Source organism: Stenella coeruleoalba (assembly GCF_951394435.1).
Source record: "Stenella coeruleoalba genome assembly, chromosome: 10".
Lineage (NCBI taxonomy): Eukaryota > Metazoa > Chordata > Mammalia > Artiodactyla > Delphinidae > Stenella > Stenella coeruleoalba.
The window spans coordinates 56,315,556-56,339,900 of NC_137156.1; the positions used below are offsets into that span (position 1 = coordinate 56,315,556).

At 48.1% G+C, this 24,345-nt stretch overlaps 1 protein-coding gene across 4 annotated transcripts in view; it reads left to right on the plus strand.

The window, feature by feature from the left end:
* TRANK1 (tetratricopeptide repeat and ankyrin repeat containing 1) overlaps nt 1-19,673 on the plus strand; it is an 88,055-nt gene extending 68,382 nt beyond the window's left edge. For all 4 annotated transcript variants that reach the window (XM_079933592.1, XM_079933595.1, XM_079933594.1 and 1 more), the window contains 7 exons: nt 357-445; nt 2,768-2,871; nt 2,977-3,109; nt 9,511-9,656; nt 12,856-15,905; nt 16,986-17,084; nt 18,159-19,673. In XM_079933592.1, coding sequence (XP_079789718.1) covers nt 357-445; nt 2,768-2,871; nt 2,977-3,109; nt 9,511-9,656; nt 12,856-15,905; nt 16,986-17,084; nt 18,159-18,259 — 3,722 coding nt within the window. In that variant the 3' untranslated portion in view covers nt 18,260-19,673. The remainder of the gene's footprint in view (nt 1-356; nt 446-2,767; nt 2,872-2,976; nt 3,110-9,510; nt 9,657-12,855; nt 15,906-16,985; nt 17,085-18,158) is intronic.
* Nucleotides 19,674-24,345: the final 4,672 nt, after the last annotated feature.

The following is a 24,345-nucleotide window of genomic DNA, read 5'->3' on the forward strand; positions in this document are numbered from 1 at the left end:
AGCCTAGGAGTCTAAGATCAATAAAGCTGTCAGTGGTTTGATTTCTTCTGAGGCCTCTCCTTGGCTGTAGATGGCCTTTTCTCTGTGTGAGCCCCCTGTGTCTGTTCGTATGTGTTAATCTCCTCTTCTTATAAGGATGCCAGTCACATTGGATCAGGGCCCACCCATATGACCTCATTTGACCTTAATCACCTCTTTAAAGACCCTTGTCTCCAAATACAGTCACATTCCAAGCGACTGGGGGTTAGGACTTCAACACTTGAAATTTTGGGTGTAGGGGAACAAAACAGAGCCCATAACAGGTTTCAGTGAAGGGATCCCCAGAGAAGCAAACCCACGTTTCTCTTTCATTTTAGACCTCGATGATAGCATGTTTGTTAAAACCTCAACCCCTGCGGAGTGGATCGCCCAAGGAGATTACTATGCTAAACACCAGTGCTGGAAGGTAAGGAGAGAGAGGTCTGGGTGACCTGTGGCCTCGTCAAGCCTCACCAGCAGGTTTCTCATCTCTGCATTTGTCACCAGGACGGGGAGGGGGTCGGGGTCATGGTACTTGTGCTGCTGCCCCTTCTGCGACATCAGGTCACCCGCCATGCAGAGATCTCCCTGTCCCGCTCCCCACCACCCCCATGCGGTCATGACAAGCCTTCCTTTTGGCCAAGTGCCAGCGTGTGATCATAGGAAGAGGAAGGGTCCTGGCCTCTGCCCGCTGAGGAATCCTTCTGTCGGGAGGGATGGGGAACAGGCTGCACTCCCGATGGGGGAAGCTGCAGAGTTGCTCCATAAGGGGGCTAGGATGGATACAGAGAGGGGTGAAGGCCTGTGGTCACCCCTGCCATCAGGTGTAAGGGAGGAGAAAACAGTTTGCACCGTTGTGTGTTTAGTCGTGTCGGGATAGTGTTTCCATAAATATGCAGCTGCAGAAGTTGACTGAGCCCTGCGCTGTATTCACTGCCCATCCTTGTTGTAATTGGCAAGGAATACTAAACACCTGGCTGTTGTTATAAAACCAAGATTTTTTTTTTCGGAGAGGGGATAGGGCAGGACAATGTGGGCAGCAGGTGTGGGTATGAAATTAGAAACCTATAAAGTCTTTCCCTTTCTCGCTTCAGAACACAGCTGGTGTTTATATGTATTGCCCGTGGATTTCCAATTCTTTATCCCTTGAAAGATACCTTTTGAATGTTTGAATCCAAAATCTTTTGAGGGGAGTAGCACAGATGAGAATGTTATAAAAAGCCTCCCCCTCACCTGACTTTATTTTGACTCCGCGAAAGGGCTTTGGGACTCAGGAAGTATATTGTTTGGGGCTGCATGTCAGTAAGTGTCTCAGAACCACCGTACAAGTGGAAACCCTTGAGATCCATTCATTCAGCATATCCTGTGGAGCTGTGGGCCCAGCATTGCGTTTAGGTCATGGGGATGTGACAGTGGGCAGGACAGGTATACAGAAAAGGGCACAGTGCCAGCGGTTCCCGATGTCACATGTGAATGACAAGCTGCCTCCAGAACCGCCTGTCCTAGACGGTGTGGCCAGAGAAGGCTACTTTGAGTGGGAGCCTTGAGCTGGGACCTGTAGGGTACATGACGTTAAGCAGGCAGAGGAGGGATGGAAGAGCATTTCACTCGGAGGGAAGAGTGTGTGCAAAGTCCCTGTGGCAGAAAGGAGCATTTCGCGTGTCACAGGAATGAAAGGAGGCCCACGGGGCTGGGGAGGCTGGAACAGAGAGCCCGGGGGGAGAGATGCCATCCTGCCTGTGTTATCAGTAAGTGCCACTTAATCCTTCTCTTGCCCACACTGAGGCCTAATCCCTACATGCTGGGCAGAACATGAACTTTCTGCCCTGTAGTCCGTACTTGGAGACATGATGTCAGCAACTTTCTGCTGGTGGGGAGCAGGGAGCAGGCTGACTCCCCTGGGACACTTGTCTGCCCATCTTCTCTTTGCAGCGTACAGGTCTGCATGTGCCAAGGATCTGGTCAGTCATCTTCTGGGATGTGTTGGGACACCATCTCTGTCCCCGTTTCTACCATAATAGGTGCACTGCTGCTGCTCTGCCAACACTGCCCACTAGCCTTGGTTGTTACCAACTAGAGGGGACCTATGTTGAGCCCAGAAAAGCCACTGGGCAACCTTGGGCCAGTTTCTCCATGTCCTTGACTTGAGGTTGCTACCAAATAGTGTGGGAAGGATGAAACATCTCACACGCGGCTATTGAAGATCAGATGAGGGTGTTATTACGGTGACCTGTAAAAGTATGTCTGATGTGCCTTTTCCATGGCTCCTAGGTGTTTCCAAAGGGAAGCTTTGAGTCCAAAGTGTTAGCTGGTAACACAATTAGGCTTTATCCTCTGGGGCTGTTTTTTCTTTTCTTTTTTAAAAATTTTTATTGGAGTATAATTGATGTACAGCGTTGTGTTAGTTTCAGGCGTACAGCACAGCGAATCAGTTATACATATATATCTATCCACTCTTTTTTAGATTCTTTTCCCACATAGGTCATTACAGAGTATTGAGCAGAGTTCCCTGTGCTATAAGTAGGTCCTTATTAGTTATATCTATTTTACATGTAGCAATGTGTATATGTCAGTCCCAATTGAGGCTGTTTTCTTTAGTGTTTCAGCACCTTCCTGCCCCTTCCTCACGGATTTGGCTGGGGTGAGACCCAGTGCTTTGTCCGTGAAAACATGGAATGTGTGCTTTAACTCTTGTTCCTGTGTCACCTCTGCGACCTTGCTGGAAACAGAAACCTTTGGTCTATTCCAGGTTGCAGCCAAGTGTTTCCAAAAGGGAGGTGCATTGGAAAAGGAGAAGCTGGCTCTGGCCCACAGCACCGCCCTGAACATGAAATCCAAGAAAGTCAGCCCCAAGTAAGAGCCTCGGGGGTCATTTCAGGTTTGCTCTGAGAGAGAGCTGCAGGTTCAATCTACTGGTATCACATTCCATGGAAACTCTGTTCTATTTCCCCCTCCCAGGGAAAAGCAGGTGGAATATTTGGAACTGGCCAAGACGTATCTGGAGTGCAAGGAGCCAAAGCTGTCCCTTAAGTGTCTGAGCTACGCCAAGGAGTTCCAGCTGTGTGCCCAGCTGTGCGAGAGGCTGGGAAAGGTACGTCTGGCCCACGGCTGCTCCTAGGAGAACTGGGCTCCGTGGGGCAGATGGAAAGGTGGCCCCCAGCCTCCGCCTGTGTCAGGAAGGGCTTCCGTCCTCCCAAGAGGGAGAGGCTGGCCCTGTCGACTCTGTGGGTGGCCCTTCTTCCTCCATCTGCTCGAACATTTAGATGGTTTCAGGGACTCTGTGTGTGTGTGTGTGTGTGTGTGTGTGTGTGTGTGTGTGTGTGTGTGTGTCCGTCCATGTCTGTGAATGTTTGCGACCCATTATTAACCACAGGGAGGCCAAATGTTCACATCAAAGGGAAGATGGGTTTAAGAATATTCCTGCCTTTTCTTTCTCCATGTTCAGTCTGGAGTCAGCCTGGGGGGACGGTCTGGCAGTTACATGGTGTTTTCTCTGTGTCCCAGCAATTACTCTAGATCTGCACTGACCAATCTGGCAGCCACTAGCCACATGTGGCTACTTAATTAAACATTTAGGTTAACTAAAATGTAATAAAGTCAGAAATTCACTTCTGCAGTCTCACGAGCCACATCTCAGGTGCGCGTTGTGATAGAACATTTCCATTATTCTAGAAGCGCTAGTGGACAGAGTTGCTGGTCCAGAGCACAGGGCTCACAGTGTGGTCTGCAGGCTGGCACAGGCCACAGACACTTATTATCTGTAACAAGATAAACTCCAAAGAGGAAAGTAGACAGAGATTTTTATGGCAATTTGGCATGGTTGTGACATCCGAGAGGTGATGATTTTCATAGTGATTCATTTTTCTTCTTTTTATTGAGATATAATTGATGTATATAATATCAAATTGGTTTTAGTTATACAGCATAATGATTCATTATATACATAAATTGCAAAATGATCACCGCAGTGTTTAGTTAATGTCCATCACAACACATAGTGATGATCTTTTTTCTTGTGATGAGAACATTTAAGATCATTTTCATTTACATGTGGAATCTAAAAAATAAAACAAATGAACAAAGATAACAAAACAGGAGCAGACTCACTGATAGAGAGGACATACCAGTGGTTACCAGAGAGGAGTGGAAGTAGGGGCAAAATAAGTGAAGAGGATTAAGAGGTACAAACTACCAGGTGTAAAATAAATAAGTACAGGATGTAATGTACCGCACAGGGAATATAGCCAGTATTTCATAATAACTTTGTATAGCGTGTAATCTATAAAAATATCAAATAACTGTGTTGTATACCTGAAACTAATATAATATTGTAAGTGAACTATACTTTGATAAAAAATAATAAAACAAAAATAAATAAAAATTTTAAAAGATCTACTTTCTTAGCAACTTTCAAATACACGCTACACTGTTATTAACTACAGTCACAATGCTGTACATAAAGCAGTTCATTTTTAAAATTTTAATTAAAAAAATTTTAAATTGAAGTATAGCTGATGTACAGTAATATGTAAGTTACAGGTGTACAATATAGTGGTTCACAATTTCTAAAGGTTATACTCCATTTATAGTTATTATAAAATATTGGCTATATGCCCCATGTTATACAATATATCCTTGTAGCTTTTTAAAATATATATATATATACTTTTTAAATTTTATTATTTAATTTATTTATTTTTGGCTGCGTTAGGTCTTTGTTGCTGCCCGTGGGCCTGCTCTAGTTGCAGTGAGCGGGGGCTACTCTTCGTTGCGGTGCGCAGTCTTCTCATTGTGGTCGCTTCTCTTGTTGCAGAGCACAGGCTCTAGGCGCCTGGCCTTCAGCAGTTGTGGCACGAGGGCTCTAGAGCACAGGTTCAGTAGTTGTGGCGCACAGGCTTACTTGTTCCACAGCACGTGGGATCCTCCCAGACCAGGGCTCAAACCCGTGTCCCATGCATTGGCAGGCAGACTCTTAACCACTGCGCCACCAGGGAAGCCCCTATCCTTGAAGCTTATTTATTTATTTATTTATTTTGCGGTACACGGGCCTTTCACTGTTGTGGCCTCTCCCGTTGCGGAGCACAGGCTCCGGACGCACAGGCTCAGCGGCCATGGCTCACAGGCCTAGCCGCTCTGCAGCATGTGAGATCTTCCCGGACCGGGGCACGAACCCGTGTCCCCTGCGTCGGCAGGCGGACTGAACCACTGCACCAGCAGAGAAGCCCGAAGCTTATTTTTTACCTAATACTTTGTACCTCTTAATCTTCTACTTCTGTCTTGCCCCTCTCCCCCACTGGTAACCACTAGTTTGTTCTCTAAATCTGTGAGTCTCCTCCTTTTATGTTTTGTTCACTAGTTTGTTGTATTTTTTAGATTCCACATACAAGTGATATCATACTGTATTTGTCTTTCTCTGTCTGACTTTTTTCACTCAGCACAGTACTCTCCATCCATGTTACTGCAAATGGCTGAGCAGTATTCTTTTTTATGGCTGAGTAGTATTCCATTGTATATATGTACCACATCTTCTTTATCCATTCCTTTGCTGATGGACACTTAGGTTGCTTCCATATCTTGGCTATCATAAATAATACGAAGCAGTTCATTTTTACCGTATCCGTTGTGGTGGGTTGGATGTGGAACCATCTGGTCCTCACCACGGATGCTGCTGTAGGGTTCCCGGCTGCAGCTACTGCATTTCCTCCTGCGTCAGGTGTTATGACCGTCCAGTAGGGAGGGGGCTGTTCATGTCTGTATGTGAACTGGAGGAACTCCTGGACCCTCAGAGCACCCTGGGCATTGGGCTGGGTGGAGGTGGGACCTCCTGGGAAGTTTGAAGTGTGGCCCCAAGTCAGTGTCAGAGAAGATAAGGCCGTCCCAAAGCTGCCCTCCCTGCCCCATGTTTAGTATGGGACGTGACTAGTTAGCATGTGGGAGAAGGGGGTGGAATGGGGATTTCAGCGTGTGAAGGAAGTTTGGGTCATAAGATTCCAGGAACTAAAATGGTTTCTGAACTCTCCATGTTCCTTTGTCCCCCGGCCTCCATCTCCAAGGCACCCCCTTGGGCCCTAAGCAGTGACAGCAACAGGGGACAGGCCTGAACCTGTTGCTTTCCCCTCTTTGCCTGACAGTGCCCATCCCGGCTAAGCCAGAGCCCCTTTCCTTGTCTGCTCACCTTGCCTCCCCGAGGCCCGCCGAGCTCCACCTCTGAAAGCGGGGTGGGGCCCAGCAGGCCAGATGTCCGGCCGCGTTCCCTTCTCCAGGACCTCAGAGCCTTCAGGATATGGAGGCCGCCCTGGTCCTGGAGACACAGGCTGCTGGCCTTCCTCACGTCCCCAGGGTTGACCACCGGTGCCAGCTCCTTCCGCCTTCTCTTGCCAGCACATTCCAGTAGCTCTGAGCCCCAGCTGGGGAGGAGTCTGGTCCCTTTCTTTGCTCAGGCCCCTCCCTGGCAGGATTTTCGACCCTCAGACAGCATCAGACCTCTTGTGGTCATCCCACCAAACTAGCCAGCATGATTCAAGTTGACCACCCTTTGCAAAATCCTTAGGCCACACCGCCTCCCCGTTCACAGTCCCCAGACGTGTGCTGACCCTGGGGAGAAGGGTTTGTGAAGTGGCTGTGGGAGCAGAAGTTTTCCTTTCAGGGATTCCTCTGCCTTGCCTGCTTCCTGCCTCTCCAGAGGTCAACACTGGTTTCCCTGGAAACCTCTCAGGGCCCTTGCTCTGGGCGGCAGGAGCCCAGAGACCCGGGGTGGGGGGGCCTGCTTAGAGCCAGCCCTCCTCTCTCTCGACCCAGTTGGGTGCACGCTTGCACCTAAGGGGGCCTGCGTTCACCCTGGGGGTTTTCTTCTGAGTAGTCAGCCTTGTCAAGGAGAGGTAAAGGTGGCTAGGTGTTATGGTTATGGGGTTTGATTGATGTGGGGCAATGGGTCTAGTAGCTCCCTGGTCTGTGAGGTCTCTGGACATAGAAGAACCTCACACCTGGATCTTGTTCGTATTTTGGCATTTCGTGTAGCTTGTCTCGTTAAATAAAACCCAGCTGAGATTTATTAGAGAGTCTGGCATATGCATTTTGTTTTGTTCCATTTTGATTCTGTTTTCTCTTTGGATGTCGGGTGCAGCCAGTCGAGTTAGGAAATGAAATATTCAACAAATAGGTAGCCCCCCGCTGCCCCCCGCAGTGTGTACCAGGCACTGTGGGCGCGTGGCAACCAACAGGCAGCAGAGCAGGGGCCTCTGCCTTTGTAGTTTTCCTTTCTAGTGTGGGAGAGAGGTGACAGAGCCAATAGGACAGAAGATGTCAGCGGGGATGAGGGCTGGGGGAGGGGAGAGGGGGTGTCAAGCGTTGCTGTTTTAGGTGCAGGCGGGGTCAGGGAGCTGACTTCTGCAGGGAGACCACGAGAACAGCTGCCTCCGGAGGACATGGCAGATAAAAGCCCCCAAGGTGGGAGCGTACGGGCGAGTTTGAAAACAGCAAGGAAGCCAGTTTGGCCAAAGCAGAGTGAGTGGGGTCGAACTGGTAAAATGAGCCAGAGAGTGTGGCAGAAACAAATCAGGTAGGACCTTGTGGTCCATGGTAGGGACTGGATTTGTTCCGGGGTGAGGGGGAGCCAGTGGAAGGTTTTGATTGGAGGGGTGACATGAAACGAATTATTGGGATGCTCTGTGGAGGGCTCTGTAGGCAGCAAAAGTAGAAGCGGAAAGGCCAGTTCGGAGGGGTGAACAGTGGCTTAGGCTGAGATGCTACGGCTTGGATTGCCTCCATGGTGGTGGAGGGGCTAGGAAGGGGTCCTGTCTGGGAAATGTTGGGAGAGCCAAGCCAACGCGATTAACTGATAAGCTGGACAGGAAACGTGAGAGGAAGAGGAGTGGAATATACTCTTCTGTTCACGTAAACCCACCATCGTTTTATATTCTTCATCCTCTTCCTCCTCATGGCCATTTCCATTCTCTTCTCATTGGCTGCCATTCCAATGCAGTTAATATATGTCCCCATCCACGTGCATAACCGAAGAATAAATAGTATTGTATTCTCTGTACATATTTGTTTTAAGCTTATCTAAATAGCATCTTGTTCTGTTTGCTACTTTTTCCACCCTCCGCTATGGTGTTAAGGCCCAGCCAGGTGTCTGACCACTGTTCGTATTCCAGAATGGGCATCCAGTGCGTTTGACTTACCCATTTCCCTCGTGGTGAACATCCAAGTCGCCACCAACTCCCAGCTGCCACACACAAGTATTATGACACAGCGCATCCCCTTCCAGTGCTGTGAACTGCTAGGAGTGGTTTTGCTGACCCCAGGGGGCGCATGTGTTTAATTTCACCAAGTGAAAGTTGAAAGCCACTTTGCTTTCCAGAGCAGCTGTACCACTCCGTGCATGAGGGGTCCTTGTGCCCCATATCCATGACCACGTTCAGAGGGTTCTGATTTTCTAATTTTTGCAGACCTCATGGATGTATCTCACTGTGGCTTTAATTTACGTTTCTCTGGTTATTAGCAAGGTTGAGCATCTTCATTTATTTGTGAGTCATTTAAGTTCCCCCCACTGCAGACTGCCAGTTCATACCCTTTGCCTAGTTTTCTGGAAGGTCTTTTTCTTGTGTTTGCAGGAATCCGTTTTGTGTTCTAGACCTGTCCACTCTAGTACAGTAGCCAGTGGCCACATGTGGCAATTTATAATAACATTAACTAAATGAAACCAAAAATACAGTTCCTCGGTTACACTATCCACACGTTTCCTGTGCTCACTGTTCCCACGTGGCTAGTGGCTACCGTATTGGCTAGATAGATACAGAACATTTCCATCTTCACAGAAGGCTCTGTCTGACAGTGCTGGGCTAGATGTTAATGTTTGTCTTCTCTATGTTAACTTTATTTGATGTGCTCTTTGTTGAACAGTTTTGATGTATAGCTGACCCTTGAACAGTGCAGGTATTGGGGCACTGACCCTTCATGCAGCTGAAAATCCACATATAATTTATAGTTGTCCCTCCATATCCGAGGTTCCTCTGTACCCTTGGTTTCATATCAGGAATTCAACCAACTGCAGACCATATCACACTGTAGTATTTATTGTCAAAAAACATCCTTGCATAAGTGGACCCATGCAGGTCAAACCTGTGTTGTTCAAGGGTCAACTGTAATCAAATCCATCAATTTCTCCCCCAAAGTTCATGTGTTTTGAGTTTTGTTGAAGACTTTCTTTACCTCAAGGTCACAAAGATATTCTCATACATTCTCCTCCAATAGCTTTCTCACTTAGACCTTTAACCCATCTGGAGCTTCCATCTGTGTATGGTGTGAGGTTGGGATTTCACTTTATTTTTCTCCCTATAAAGCAGTAGTTTTCCTAAATTACCTATGTTTTAGTGTTTTTCACTAGATTCTAATAAATCGCAGACATCCTCTTTATTATTCATGGTGTTGGTTTACTTTTAAGATGAAAAGTTATATTATAAATACTCTGAGTAAAATTTTACTCTGTCCTAGATAAGAGATGCCGCCTCCTTCTATAAACGAAGCCAGTGCTACAAAGATGCTTTCAGATGCTTTGAGCAGATTCAGGAATTTGATCTAGCCCTCAAAATGTACTGCCAAGAGGAACTTTTTGAAGAAGCTGCTGTGGCAGTGGAAAAGTAAGTGGTTTTATTCTCTTCCTTTCTCCGCCAGATACCCCCAAGCCCTGCCCTCCTGTTGCTCCTTGAGTAGGTGTTGTCTTGCTCTTCTGAAGTGACTTGACCAAGTCACCCTCCTTCCACTTGGGTGGTGACCTCCGTGCTGAGTCAAGAACTCTTTGAATACAGCGTCCTGGGGAGAGGGGGCAGAAGAAGATGAAGGATGCGTTACGAGTGTCTATAACATGCCCAGCAATTTCGTGCTTAATGATAGTTCTGTCCTCTCCACCTTTACCTGCTGAGTTGACAATTTCACTGATGTGTGGATGGATAGAGGTCAGAGTACTAGTGGGCGGTCAGGATTCTGCTTCATCATGGTTTACTGGCAGATGCCCAGCCAGGCCCTGATACATATGTGTATGATACGTATATACACATGCCCTCAGTTGTAGGACACACAAGTTTCATACATGGCCCGGTAGAGCCTCCTTGAGCCTTCAGCCTAACTGATGTTCCAAAGGTGAAGTGCAGATGGGTGGGGTTAATGGATGACAAGGAATCTAGAAACAGCATGTGGTTGATGCCTGTCGGAGGTCTTCCTGGTGGAGTGTAACAGCTAGAATTGTAGAGTCTGCTGTTCTGTATTTCTGCTCAACAGCTCCTGGAAAAGTAGGCTGTGGCTTAGTTCTGTATTTTCTTTGCTTTCTACCAAATTATACATGTGACAAAATGAACATGATTGACCAGGTGTTTGAAGTTTATATTAAAGTTAGCATTTATTAAAGTATATCATATATTTTTAAAAAGCACGTAATTTTCACAAAGTAAATACACCTGTGTAACCAACACCTAGATAAAGAAATTGAGTTTTATTTTTGGAAATGGAAAAGAAGGTGTCCAGTGTCAAGGTTGGTAATTGAGCATATTCCTTTATCCAGGTCTTTGGTTCCATTATGTGGAAGATATACACAGTGTGTATGTATTAGTCAGCTCAGGCTGCCATAATGAAATGCCATAGATCGGGTGGCTTAAACAACAGAAATTTATTTTATTTTCTCACAGTTTTGGAGGTTAGAAGTCCACGATCAAGGCTCCAGTCAATTGGATTACTGGTGGGAGCTCTCTTCCTGGCTTGCAGACAGCTGCCTTCTTGCTATGTCCTCACGTGGACTTCCCCTGGTGTTTAAGCATGGAGGGAGAGAGAGATTGTGGGCGACAGAGAGCTCCCTCTCTGGTGTCTCTTCTTTTTTTGTTTTTTCTTTTCTTTTTTCTTGTTTGGCCACATTGCGCGGCTTGTGAGATCTTAGTTCCCCGACCAGGGATTGAACCCGGGCCTTGGCAGTGAAAGCACAGAGTCCTAACCGCTGGACCACCAGGGAATTCCCTGGTGTCTCTTCTTATTAGGACACTAATCCTATTAGATCAAGGCTCCACCCTTATGACCTCATTTAACCTTAATTACTCCCTTAGAAGCCTCATCTCCAAATACAACCACACTAAGGGTTAGGGCTTCAACATATGAATTTTAGGGGACACAAACTGTCATCCGTAACAGGGTGCCCCCTGTGACATTGATTGGGTGCTGTGTACGCTGAGTAATCAACCAGGCCAATTCCCTTGTGAGGCCATATGACAAAACCACCTGAGAGGGTTTTATTGTACTTTCAATTATTTAGTTAATCTGTTCTCACTTTTCCAGGAGAGCATTGAATAATCATAGATTTTCCCCAGAAACATTTTTTTGGGGTCTCTCATTATTTTGTTTATCTTTATCAGCTTTCCTGAGGTATTCAACTGACTCTTTTTAATGATATGTTGAGTTGAGATCTAATGTCATCAGTACTAATTGGAGCCTCACACTTGATTTTTCTGTGTCTTTTGAATTCTCTATATAGTGTATGTAGAATTCAATTGCTAACTGGCCTGACTCAAAACGTAATGAGGACATTTTAGATTTGAAAAGAAAATACCTAAGTAAATTTTCTTAGTTTAAGATTTTTTTTTTAACATCTTTATTGGGGTATAATTGCTTTACAATGGTGTGTTAGTTTCTGCTTTATAACAAAGTGAATCAGTTATACATATACATATGTTCCCATATGTAGTTTAAGGTTTTTTTTTCCTTTGGCCATGCTGCGTGACATGAGGAAAATCTTAGTTCTCTGACCAGGGATCGAACCCAGGCCCCCTGCAGTGGAAGCATGGAGTCTTAACCACTGGACCACCAGGGAGGTCCCAAAAAATTTTTAAACTTGCTGTAAATACCCCCTACTCCATCAGCCAAAACTCACAAGAGAGGCTAATCCTCAGTTACACCCCTTCACAGAGGGCCTGTTATACAAAGGGATCTGATATTTGTGAGATGACCCTGGGGCAGCAGGAGGTCCCTGGGCACCTCTCTGGTTGTGAGGAAATGTGTTTTGTCTCCTGTGAGAGTTCAAAAGTAAGCATGTTTCATTGGATTGGCCCAATGCCTTGAAAATTCATATGTGGTGTATACTCACTTGGATCAGCAGAGTCAAGAGGAGCTTGACTTTGGTGACTTCGGGGCTTCATTCATCTCACACTAACTCAACCGCTTACATTCCTGGCAAAAGAGAAAAGTCACAGGTTGGTTAATAAGAGGAAGATTGATGTAATGGCTGGTGTGTCTGCAGCCCCCATCTCCACTCTTTCTCATTAATCAGGTATCAGACTCAACAGGGTTGTGAACCCAAAGTGATTAGCAAGCTTTTATGCAAGTTTAAGGGATTTTTTTCAAGGATGATTTTGGCTATGCATAATTTCTGCCTTACAGATTGACTTTCCAACATAATTGTTACTTGCCTAGGTTGCAACTCCACTATATTTCTTTTTTTTCTTTTTTGTTTATTTTTTCTTTTTTTGTTTTTTATTCTTTTTTTTGGCTTTTGGGAGGGGTTTGTTCTTTTGTGTGTGTGTTTCTTTTTTGTTTTTTTTTTTTAGTATTTTTTCTTTTTCTGCAACTCCACTATATTTCATTAATTAAGCATACTATTGCTTGGTTCCTTCGAGGAATAAAGAATTAATTTTATCAGTGTAAAATGAAGCCTTGATAAAGATGCTGGATAACTTTAGGTCCTATTCTGCAGGTCCTATCTACAAGTGGTCATTTTATGATGAGTTGTTCTGTGCTGCATTTTGTAAAGTTTCTGCTGGGTGGTACTGAGTTGACATTGGTGTTGTCTGTCTGTCATTGCAGGTATGAAGAAATGCTAAGGGCCAAGACCCATCCCATTCCCAAGCTCTCCTATTCAGCCAGCCAGTTTTACTTGGAAGCTGCAGCCAAGTACCTGAGCACGAATAAGATAAAGGAGATGATGGCTGTGCTCTCAAAGCTCGACACGGAAGACCAGCTGGTGTTTCTGAAGTCTCGGAAGCGGCTTGCAGAGGCTGCCGACCTGCTCAACAGGGAAGGTCGGAGGGAAGAGGCCGCCCTGCTGATGAAGCAACATGGCTGCTTCTTAGAGGCTGCCAGGCTCACCGCCGACAAGGACTTCCAGGCCTCATGTCTGCTGGCAGCCGCCCGCCTCAACATGGCCAGGGATTCCGATGTCGACCATACCAAGGCCATCCTCAGAGAAGCCCTAGACCTCTGCCATCAGACCAGTCAGGTGTCCGGCATCGCCGAGGCCCACTTCCTGCAGGGGGTGATCCTGAGAGACTTTCCAAAGCTCAAGGACGCCTTCCTGATGTTTGACACCCTCAACCACTCGGCAGGGGCAGTGGAGGCACTCTACGAAGCCACCAGCCGCTGTGAGGCCCAGCCCGAGGATGTCCTGGCCCTGGCTCCGGCGGGCCTGGAGGTCCTTCTCAGTCTGGTCAGGGCCCTCAAAAGAGTGACCAACAACGCCGAGAAGGAGATGGTCAAGTCTTGCTTTGAGTTTTTTGGGATTTCGCAGGTGGATGCCAAGTACTGCCAGATAGCTCAGAACAACTCCGGACACATATCAAGAATCATTTCTGACCTGGATTTGAACTTGAGAGAGAAGAAAACGAAAGAGCATTTCTTGATAATGACGGACCAGGTGAAATTAGCCTTAAACAAACACCTTCTGAGCAGGCTGTGTCAGATCACACGGAGCCTGCTTGGGAAGACCTACCTGGGCGTCTGCACGAGGTTTATCGTGGGCTTAAAATGCGAGGATGAACACTGTGAAGATTTCCACAGGCCTTTGCGGCGTCATGAGGCCAAGTGTTTGGTTCAGACAAAAATACACCTGGTGGCGATTAGCGGATTGCTTTTGGAAGCCAAAAAAGTATTCCCTAAAGTCTTAGCTGAAGAACTTGAAGAAATCGATTATATTTTGTCTCCGGATAAATATGGCCTTTGCAAATCCCTGCTGAATGTCCTCTTCCCTAAGCATTTCCATCAGAGAGTATTGTCAGAAAACCCCATGGCATGCAAAGAAGTCCTGAAACCACGTTACAGATCCTTCTGGTCCTACAGGTCTGCCCTGAAAGAGTACATCCATGTCCTATTTCAAAACGAAAGGGCTCAAAGCCGCCGGGAGTCCACAGACCTGTGGCTGAGCGCCATGCAAGCTTTCCTTCTCTCTTCTAGCTACCCTGATGAGCTTGAAAAGCTGCTCCACCAGGAGGAGGACCAGTACAACCGGGAACTCAAAGCCCTCCAGGCTGAAAAAGAGGGAAGGAGCACGGGGAGAAGCAGCAGGATGAAAGGAATAGAAGGGAAATTTGGCATGCTGACGCCCAACAAGGATGATGAGAGCGTGGAGAAGACCCACCTGTGCTTCATCCGGCTGCTGGAGGATTCCATCCACCAGTTCTACGTGTGCAGGAACCCAGAAGACTACAAGAGGCGCTTTTTCCGTTTCATGAACGTCCTTGTCAAGAGGTGCAAAGAGCCACTCATCCCCAGCATTGGGAACACGGTGGCCCTGCTGGAGTTCCAGTTCATCCACTGTGGGGCGGTTCTGGCCCGCCTCTGGAAGAACGCCATCCTGTGCCTCCCTAAGAGCTACATCGCACTGTTGCACTACTGGGAGTTCCTGTTCAGCAAGAAGGACCGGGAGCCTGGGGATGTGTTCGCCATCATTCAGGAATACAGACCCAAGGATGTGACCAGAGCCATTCGGAATTTCCAGTTCCACCTGTCCTACCTCGTCAAGGTGCTCTGCGGCCACGAGAACAAGAACTTCAATGTCCTGCTCGATGCCTTCAGTGAAATTGACTACCTGGTGTCCGGGGAGGCAGAGCGGACCCTGGTGCTGTGCTTGGTGATGCTTGTGAACACTGAGGGGGTGCTGCAGCCGTCATGCAAGCCTCTTCTGTCAAGCCACTTCCAGGAGATCAAGGCCAAGCTGCAGCTGATGAGCAGGGACTTCCCGGGCCAGGTCCCCGAGAGGCTCCTCAGAGCAGTGAATCGGGTGCAGCTGGCGGTCAACGTGAAGTCTGTGGTGGAGGTGCTGCAGGACCTGCTCTTTGAGCGGGATGAAGAATACCTGATGGACTGCCACTGGCAGTGGGACAGCGGGCACACCAAAGGGACCACTGTCCGAGGCCTCTACCACGAGGAGGTCAGACTGAACCGCCTGTTCTCCGAGGACCCCATGGGCTACTTTGTCGAACCCGAGTGCGAGGTAGGTCAGGACGAGATGGAGGAGCTGGCCTTGGAAGACCGGGACCACCTCCTTGCCACCATCCTGTCACAGAAGCAGCGGAAGGCCTCCATCCAGCGGAAGCTGCGGAGGGCATACCTGGTGGTGTCCCTGTGCATCAGCTGGAGGAGGAGGGTGGGGGCCCAGGCCGAGCACTTCAGGGAGGAGGGCAGGGAACCCGGGGCTGGGAGCTTCAAAAAGGCCGATGTGGACAGGACCCAGTGTGACCTGTGTGGGGTGAAGTTCACCCGTGGGCCCGAGAACTATTTCGGCTCTGATCAGGCATTTGAGGGAGCGGCTCCTGAGGCTGTGGCCCTTTCCGGGGCCGAGCTGGAAGACGAGCAAGGTCGGGAGAGGAGCAGTGAGTCTTACGAGCAGCACATCCGCCTGCAAAGCCACCAGAGGCAGCAAGCGGCCTACCAGAAGTACTCAGACTTTTTCCACAAGAAGGTGGACCCGGCTATTGATGAAGGCAAGCTGGTGGTGCAGGACATGGAGCAGAACGTGTGGGTCCGCAGCCACCTGGGCTCCAAAGAGCACAGCCACATGTTGCAGAGGAAGGTCCAGGAGAACATCAAGAAGGTCTCGGACATGGTGGAGGATCTCTACAGGCGGAAGGCCTGGGCTGGTGGTAAGGGCCCTCAGAAGTGGGGCGCAGATGGTGTCAGAACCTGGGCTTTGGGAACACATGTCCGACTCCAGTCCTTTGTAGTGATGTCTGACCTGGGGATGATGGAATCTTGGCATTAGCAGAAATACAAGTGAGGACCATGCGTTCTCCAATTACAGCAAAGCCCCATTGTTTGGACCACCCCTCCCACAGTTAACAATGTGTCATCATCTTGGGTCAGGATGGTTTCCCCTGGCACAACAGACAAGAAAAATGTTTGCTAACCAATTCTATGTAGAGCATAGAGGGGGAATGTTTCAAATCTTGAGGAAACTTTTTTTTTTTTTTTTTTGTGGTACGCGGGCCCCTCACCGCTGTGGCCTCTCCTGTTGTGGAGCACAGGCTCCGGATGCACAGGCTCAGTGGCCATGGCTCACGGGCCTAGCCGCTCCGCGGCATGTGGGATCCCCCCGGACCAGCTCACGAACCTGCGTCCCCTGCATCGGCAGGCGGACTCTCAACCACGGCGCCACCAGGGGAGCCCTTGAGGAAACTCTTTAAACGTCCCCTGATTCATTCATTCAGTGATTGTTTCTTGAGCACCTACTATGTGCTGAACTTTTGACTAAGATCTAGAGGTACGTAGCTGGTCTCTTCTTTTAGCAGGGTCCTCACATCATACCCAGTCTGAGCCTTTAATAAGAATTCTTATGTGGTCTGTGAATCAGATTTCCTCTGACATCCTTATTAGCTACATCTTAGCAATGCTGAGTGGAAGTTATGTATAAAATCAGTGAAATTCCATATTTTTAAATCATTCTAGAATTCAGACACTCTGGTTTAAGATAATCACAGTTTGAACAAAAGCTTCCTCGAAAGGCTTGCTACTGGCAATGTCTCCAGACGGGCAGGACTGGTAATCAGGCTGGCATCTACTTGTGGTTTCTGCTCCTGGTGGCAGACCAGTGGCCTTATGCTGCCCCTCTCCACAGGGGAAGCAGAGACGAGCTCCCAGGAGCTGGGGGCTTTGGCTCTAGTACTGAGTGTCCTGGTCCCTACAGCCGCCCTTTCACTCAGAGCTCTCGTTCTTTGGTTCACTAGCGGAGGAGGTCATGGCTCGGCTGATCAACGTCCTGATCCCGTCCGCCAGGGATGCGCGGGAGTGGCTGAGGAAAACAGAGCTGCGCTTGAAGGAAGAAGGTGAGGAGTCCTTCACCCCAGGGTGAGGCTCTGGGTCTTGTGGTCCTTGATTCTGCTGGCTCCCAGGTCAGTCTGAAGTAGGGCCGCCTGTGATGTGAGCAGTCACTGCCCCCAGTGACTCAGGTCAATCGTGATAGAGTGGCTGGGTTCCCCCATCTGACTGTGAGGGCTGTTATTCAGGGCTTGTGCCAGTTGCTTTTCCAAAAACGTTTGCCACTCATGAGCTGTTATCAGTGATGCTCTGTCACTACTCCCATGGTGGGCAAAGTGTTGCAAAGCCATCCCTAGATAAATGTTTGCCTGTGCAAACCATTCATGTAAGTCCATGAATATGTATTGAGTGTCTAGAATGTATCAGTACTGTTCTGGGCTTGGGGATATAAAACAAATTTGTGAACAAAACACATAAAATCATTGGGGAAACTTGCATACATCTTCCTTCAGAGGGTTTAAGGCTGGTGTATAGTGAGTTGGGTTTCTTTCTCGACAGTCAGCCTTATCTTGCCGAGTTCTATTTGATCTGGAAAGTCTCCCCCTCTTGGGGAGAGCTTATTTCTTCTTCCTCCCAGTATCTCACCTGCCCCAGATTGCCCTTCTGTGGGTCCTCATAATCCAGAGGCTGCTGGAAAATCCAGACCCCCGAGCTGGGGAAAACTGGAAAGGACTTGACACACATGTCTGTGCCAATAAAAAGTCTTTAGAGTATAGTCACTTCTGGCGCCATGACTTTTGTGATTGTTTCAAACAGGAGAATATAACTGGGATACCAGCTCAAGGCTGAGGTTGATTTTAGGCTTTGTCTGACAGATTTTTCGTTTAAAGGGCCTCTAAAATAAGGCCAGAGGAACTAGCCTGTAAAAGAACATTCTGGAGAAGGGTGTTTACTTTGGCTCTGCCTGGTTTTTTTTTTTCTTTAATTTAAAACAACGATTACAGAGACATCAGGTTTTACTAGGATGTTATATGTTGCAGGATGTGTTATATGTTGCAGGATATGTTACTAGGATGTTATATGTTATATGAAAAAGATCACCATTCTGCACTTCATTTCTGTTTTCTTTGCTTTTTAAACAGGTGTCGTTCAAGAAGATGATTACGAAAATGAAGTGGAAGACTTTGGTGAGCTCCGTCCCAGAAGGCGTTTTCGGAAATGTGCAAAGTGGAGAAAGTTGTAACGTCCACCCGGCTGCTGCTTCCTAAACCTTCAGGACGTTCCATCCTGACTTAGAATCCCGAGTGCCGGGGCGGATGAGGAGAAGAATATACGTTAGCATAAGAAGTGGCGGGAGGGGTCTGACAATGCCTTTGCTTTTCATTCTTGTCATTTCTCTCTCTGTGGTGGCTCAGGGTCTGACTGCTCCCTCAGAGCAGGGGCCTCTTAAGTGTTTTCCAAGTTCAAGTCCAGCAGTACTGGGTCCCCCTAAAAGAGGCTCAGGCGAGAGGAGTCATAGCTGGAGGGAACATTGGGATCCACCCCCTGAGGCCCCCGGGTTCTCTGGCTCATGATCACCATGACACTGGTCAGTAAGTAGCAGGGACATCCCTCACCTCAGAGTTACCACTGCCCTGGCCCGGGAACACTGCCCCCGGATCCTCTCATCTCTGTTCATGCTGCTGGCCACCCCCGACCCCAGGCCACACTCTGGTCATCTCTGAGCCCACCTGTGGCTTAATTCCTTCTGTTATATATGTTAGCCTTTTCTCTCGGTGGCAACGTTTCTGCCTGCCTTCCCCCCATTGTTTGAGACCATCCTCAGCTGCCCGTGCAAGTCGCGATTAGACTACCTCAGAACGTAGTCAAGAATTCCCCATTGTCTTCTGGGCGGCCAGCCTCAAGACCAGCCCCCTAGAATGAAAGGCTGGGGGATGTTGCCGGGAGTTCCCAGCCTGTCTCTCCAAGGTTGTCCCAACTCTACCTTGGCTCTGGTGCAGACGTTCCAAACAGTGTTTTGTATGTAGCCCTCTACGTCTGGTTTCCTTGGGTCTCCCTGGCAAGTTAGCTGTCCTAGCTTAGCTTGACGTCCCGATGAGTTTTCCCCCACTGAGCTCTCCACGGGAGCACCAGGACCTGCAGAGCTGGAGGTTGGGGACGGATAGAGGAGAAGCCAGCCTTGTGGTGCCCATCCAATAGGATTTGGCCATGAATCACTGCCCTGTGGCCAGCAGGTCTGGGAAGAAGAAGGGGCCGTGGGCCTGTTTGCAGGAGGCCGTGGCTGCCCACTGAGCCTTCGGTATGTCCCTTTCTGGAAGCTCTTCCACCTCTCTCATGGTCACTTCCCTCCCTGTCCCCCACCCTTCAGCCCGGCCTGGTGCCAGAGGTCAGGCTCACACGGGTCCGTCGTTGTTTCATCGTCACCACAGAACCAGCCTTCTCCCCGTGCTGCTGCTGCTTGGGCTACTCTTTGTTTTTTTCTTCATTGTCTTTCTAAATGACTCTGTTTCCTTGAAATGTATGGTATCTAATTTTTATTAGTTTATAGTTCTAATTTTTATTCCAGGTGTTTTTATAAACTTTACTTGCCAGGAAAAAAAAAACAATCAAATCTTGCTGTATTATCACATTTTTATAAAGTTAAATCATTTCTCTTACGTTTCTCTCCACTTGTTTATTTCTCATCTCTACTTCGAGAGTAAAGGGGTAAATCGTGGAGCAGATTCTTCCTGGTCAGCTGGTGAACAGAAGCTTGCCGTGTCTTCCGAAACTGAGAAATCCAGGGGCCCACAGCTGCAGCTGACTGCACCATCTCTTGAGGGCCTGCCTGTGTAAATTCTTTCCCTTTGGGTGTTTCCAAGCAGGCAGGGTGTGGACTGGAAGGGGTTTTGTCCGTGCCCCATAACAAGAACATTTCTCTTGGAGACGGGAGACCTGGAATTGAATCCTGGTCCTGCCCCAAGGAGCTGTATAGCCTGGGACAAGTCAGACCCGGTCCACACTCGCTGAGGGCTAGAATGCGGAACCACCCCCGAGGGACAGGGGATCTGGTGTGGCAGGTTTGGGGCACAATATTTAATAACAACACAGCATTGTGCCTCTTGTGCTGGTCATTTCTCCTCACGCATCTGTCTCTTTCAGGGTTTTTTCAAGATGGGAATCTGGCATCCATGGGTTCTCCAGCCATGACACCATCTTAATCTCAATGCCTAACCCCTCTCTCTCTCTCTCTCTCTCTCTCTCTCTCTCTCTCTCTCTGTCTCGCTCTCTCTCTCTCTCTCTCTCTCTCTCTCTCTCACACACACACACACACACACACACACACACACACACTCACTCACTCACTCACTCACTCACTCACTCACTCACTCACTCATTTCTCCCTGGCCGTCTCCAGCAGGCTGACTCAGGGTCTGAGTTGCCTGCAGTGTATTCCCACATCGATACCATGTAGTTGCCAGAAATCCACCCCTGGGTCGCCCTTAAGTTCCTGATCCAGAGGATGGGTAAATCAACACAGCAGGTAACGTTGCTCTCCCTCTGCCACAAGTATCTTTCCTCAGCCCTGAGACTGTCTTTGTCCGATCCTGTCCCTCTAAACGTGCTTCGGAGATTCTGCCTGTAGAGTGCAAGGCAGGTGGGGACACCAGGAGCCATCTCCCCACCCAGCAGCCCCCCGTAGCAGCCGAGAGGTCGAACGTCCATGGGGGGGTCTCCCTGTTGAACTTGACAGACCCGCCCACCTTACCACAGCAGAGACAGCAGGCCTGCCAACAGCAGTATAGAGCTGAGCCTCACTCCCACCCGCCGCCCAGAAAAACTTGTCTCCTCGCCTGCTAAGGGGGAGGGAAAGCCATCAGCCAGGTACTGGGTGTTCTTTAGGTGGGTTGTTGTTGACAGACCTGCCTCCCGGTTCTGCAGAATCCTAACTGTACTCAGAATCCTATGTTCTCTGCTTAAGACACAGCATCTCACCCTCCTCAGTGGTGATGTGACCTGAGCATCTGCTAGGACCTTGGTGGGGGGATGGGCTGCACTAAAAGGAGAACTGTCATCACGGGATCTTGGAAGTGAGCCATTAAAATAGAAATTTGGCTTCTTTTACTGGCCATGGGCGTTCAGAGACGTTATTTAAAATCTCTGAGCCCATTTAGGCATTTATAAAATGGAAATAATGACACAAACTTGGAGCTTGCGTGTAATTACATTATCTTCCCTCCTCCCCTGCCTCCCTTCCCTAGTGGGACCAAGAATTCAAAAAAGATTCCAGGCAACTATTTCCAGGGCAGGGAGGGGTGGTCACGAAGGATGATGAGCTCTGGGGACAGAGCTGGGTCAGCTTTGTGATGCCTGGACGGAGGTGGGGACATTTCTGAGAGGGCTTTGTTCCCAGGGGCCTAAGCTTTTTAGAGACTGAGACTATTTTTAGCCCAAGTTTTTGTGATTCTGCAGGACAGCTGTTTCAGGCATGTATGTCGGCCACCCTGTGGTATTTGGAGACATTTTAAGGTTAGGGAGTGGGATAGGGGAAGAGAATGAGAATAACTCCCGAGACGTTTCCTTTGTGGGTACTCCAGAGCGTCTGGAGGGGCTGAGCAGGTGAACACCCTTTTTTTGTTTGGCTGTGCCACGCAGCATACAGGAATCTTAGTTCCCCGACCAGGAATAGAACCCGTGTCCACTGCAGTGGAAGCAGAGTCTTAACCACTGGACCTCCAGGGAAGTCCCCAGATAAACATCCCTTTTTACACTTCAAGTTGAGAGTCAATGTCTGCCCACTTTTCCATTTTTCTGCCATTCCGTTTGCCAAAATGAAATCATGATGGAGAAAAGATGGGCGACACCCGCCCTGATGAGGCTGTAGGAGGTGGACTTACCCATGGCAGCGGGAACAAAACCAGGATGGCCTTCCTAGAGGCCATGCCGACAGTATCTGTTAAGTTTGAAAACAGATTCAACTTTGGACCCAGCATTCCTACATTTTGTTTTTTAATTGCTATCATTTTTAATTGTGGTAAAATACACACAACACGCCATTTACTGTCTTCATCATTTTTCAGTGTTAAATACATTCACACTCTTGTGCCCACCATCACCATCCATCTCCAGAACTTTCTTACTTTGCAAAACTGAAACTGTACCCATTGCACAACAACTCCCCACTTCCCCTCCGCCCAGCCTCTGGCACCCTCCATTCCACTGTCTGTGTCTATGATTTTGACCACTCTAGGGACCTCAGGGAAGTGGAATCATACAGTATTCGTCCTTTTATGACTGGCTTATTTCACTCAACATAATGTCTTCAAGGTCCATCCATGTTGTAGCATATTGCAGAATATCCTTCCCTTTTAAGGCTGAATAATATTCCATTGTATGTATATTATCAGCATTTTTACTTTCAGGGATTTTTTTTTTTTTTTTTGGCCGTGACTCGTGGCCTGCAGAACCTTAGTTCCCCGACCAGGGATCGAACCCATGCCCCCAGCAGTGGAAGTACAGAGCATCCCTAGGGATTTCTATTAGCAAAACATTCCTAGAAGTGCCCAAATAAATGTCCACTTCTGGAGCCTCAGGAGAGCACAAAATTGCAGACAACTCAAGTATTCAGCTGGGGTGTGGCTGAACATTGTAAATATGGGTCACGTTTTAGAAAGATGGAAATGCGCTGGCATGGAAATGTGGTGAAGGTCAATTGCTCCCTGAAAACTCAAGCTATGAAGAGGAGGCTCTGTGGTTCAATCCACTTTTGTAAAACAAATAAAAATTTAATTCCAAATTGTTGTTGGTGGTGATCTTGAGTACTCTGTAAGACGTGGGATTTTAAAAATAGTTTGGAGTCTACGTGTGGTCACAAAAACCAAAGATATTTATGGAGGTCAAAACGGAGAGGTGCAGGAGGGCAAATATTTGTTGCTCAAAGAAGCAGTCAGAGAAGAACATGCCCCCCATCGACTCAGGTGCTTACAAAGCGGTACTAAGAGGTGATGATAATCCAGTAGGAAAGGATGCTCTTCAAGACACCCCTTGAGGCCTCACAGATCGACTCTGTCCTATGCTTCTCATCCAACTGATCCCATCCAACTGGGGTGCATCTGCAGCCAGCAGTAAATAAGAGGGCACCTCAGCTTCTAAGGTTGTCCATCAATTACACCTTGAACTTGATCACCTGACCCTGCTATGTCCTATTCTTAGTAATCTTGATTCAAGGATACTCCCCGAGAGCATCCTTGCCCTTGTGTCTCCCAAATGATGGCATCTTCCTGCTGCCTTCCCTGGCTTCTTTCCTAAGCTCTAAGGACACACTCACCTAGCTGTGGGGCTTGAGACAGAGCAAACAGCAACAAGAACAGCTGTCGTTTAGTAAGTGAGTACTTCAGTGGTGGCTTATACAGGTACCACCCTAGTGAGTACCCACAGCAACCCCGTGAGGGAGACGTCATGATCACACCCATCACAGATGAGAACTGAGGAGCTCCATCTAGCCCTGTCCCTCAGGACTCTCCTCTCCAGCACTAGCCCGTGGGGATCACAGATCTAAGTTTGTTTGAACTGTACACAGATAAAAAGGGTAGAAGTTTTCTTGAAATAAAAACAGTTTTCTTCCATCTTCTATTCCACCAATTTCCTCCTCCCTTTAGTTTTCCTTCATGCAGATGTCATCGAGTTTCCAATTTTCTGGGGTCCTTTGACCATTCTGACTACCGATCTTTCAGGTGCTAATTTGGCATCGGTGGGGGGAGCATCTGGTTTTTGTCACTGCTCACAAAGTCCCTTTCCCTGGGTGAGAGCTTCAGGGCTTCTTTCCCACCATGTCTTTGGTCTCATCAGCCCAGGAGTGGGACCCCGGGGCCAGTACAGGGCTCAGCCACATCCAAGGGAGGGAAAGAGCCTCTCATGTAGAATGTTCCTGACTTACCGAGGAGGAAACAACAGACCTGGTTGCTGACTTTTTCCCTTTTACTCAAAGCTTCTGGGTTAGAGCTAGGGGGAAACACTTTATCCCTCCCTCTGGGGCTGCGAGATGTCTGAACAGCTGGACGAAAGGGAGAAGATGCCGTGTGCCTTCCTCAAGTTTGTGTGCCTGATGCCAAAAGTTGCAATCCTTGGAATCAACCAGGGGATGGATGACCTTGATCGTCAATTCTCTCAGCTCATCAAAACTCAGCTCTTAAGGACCCAAGTCAGGTTAGAGTTTTTAGGGACACCTGAGTTTGTAATTGAGGCATTTTCTGGAAGAACTCTAATCTTCCTCCTATCAAGGGCTTTCAAATAAAATTTTGAAAGAAGAAGAAATCCTATCAGGATAAAAGTAGACTCTGGAGATGTTAG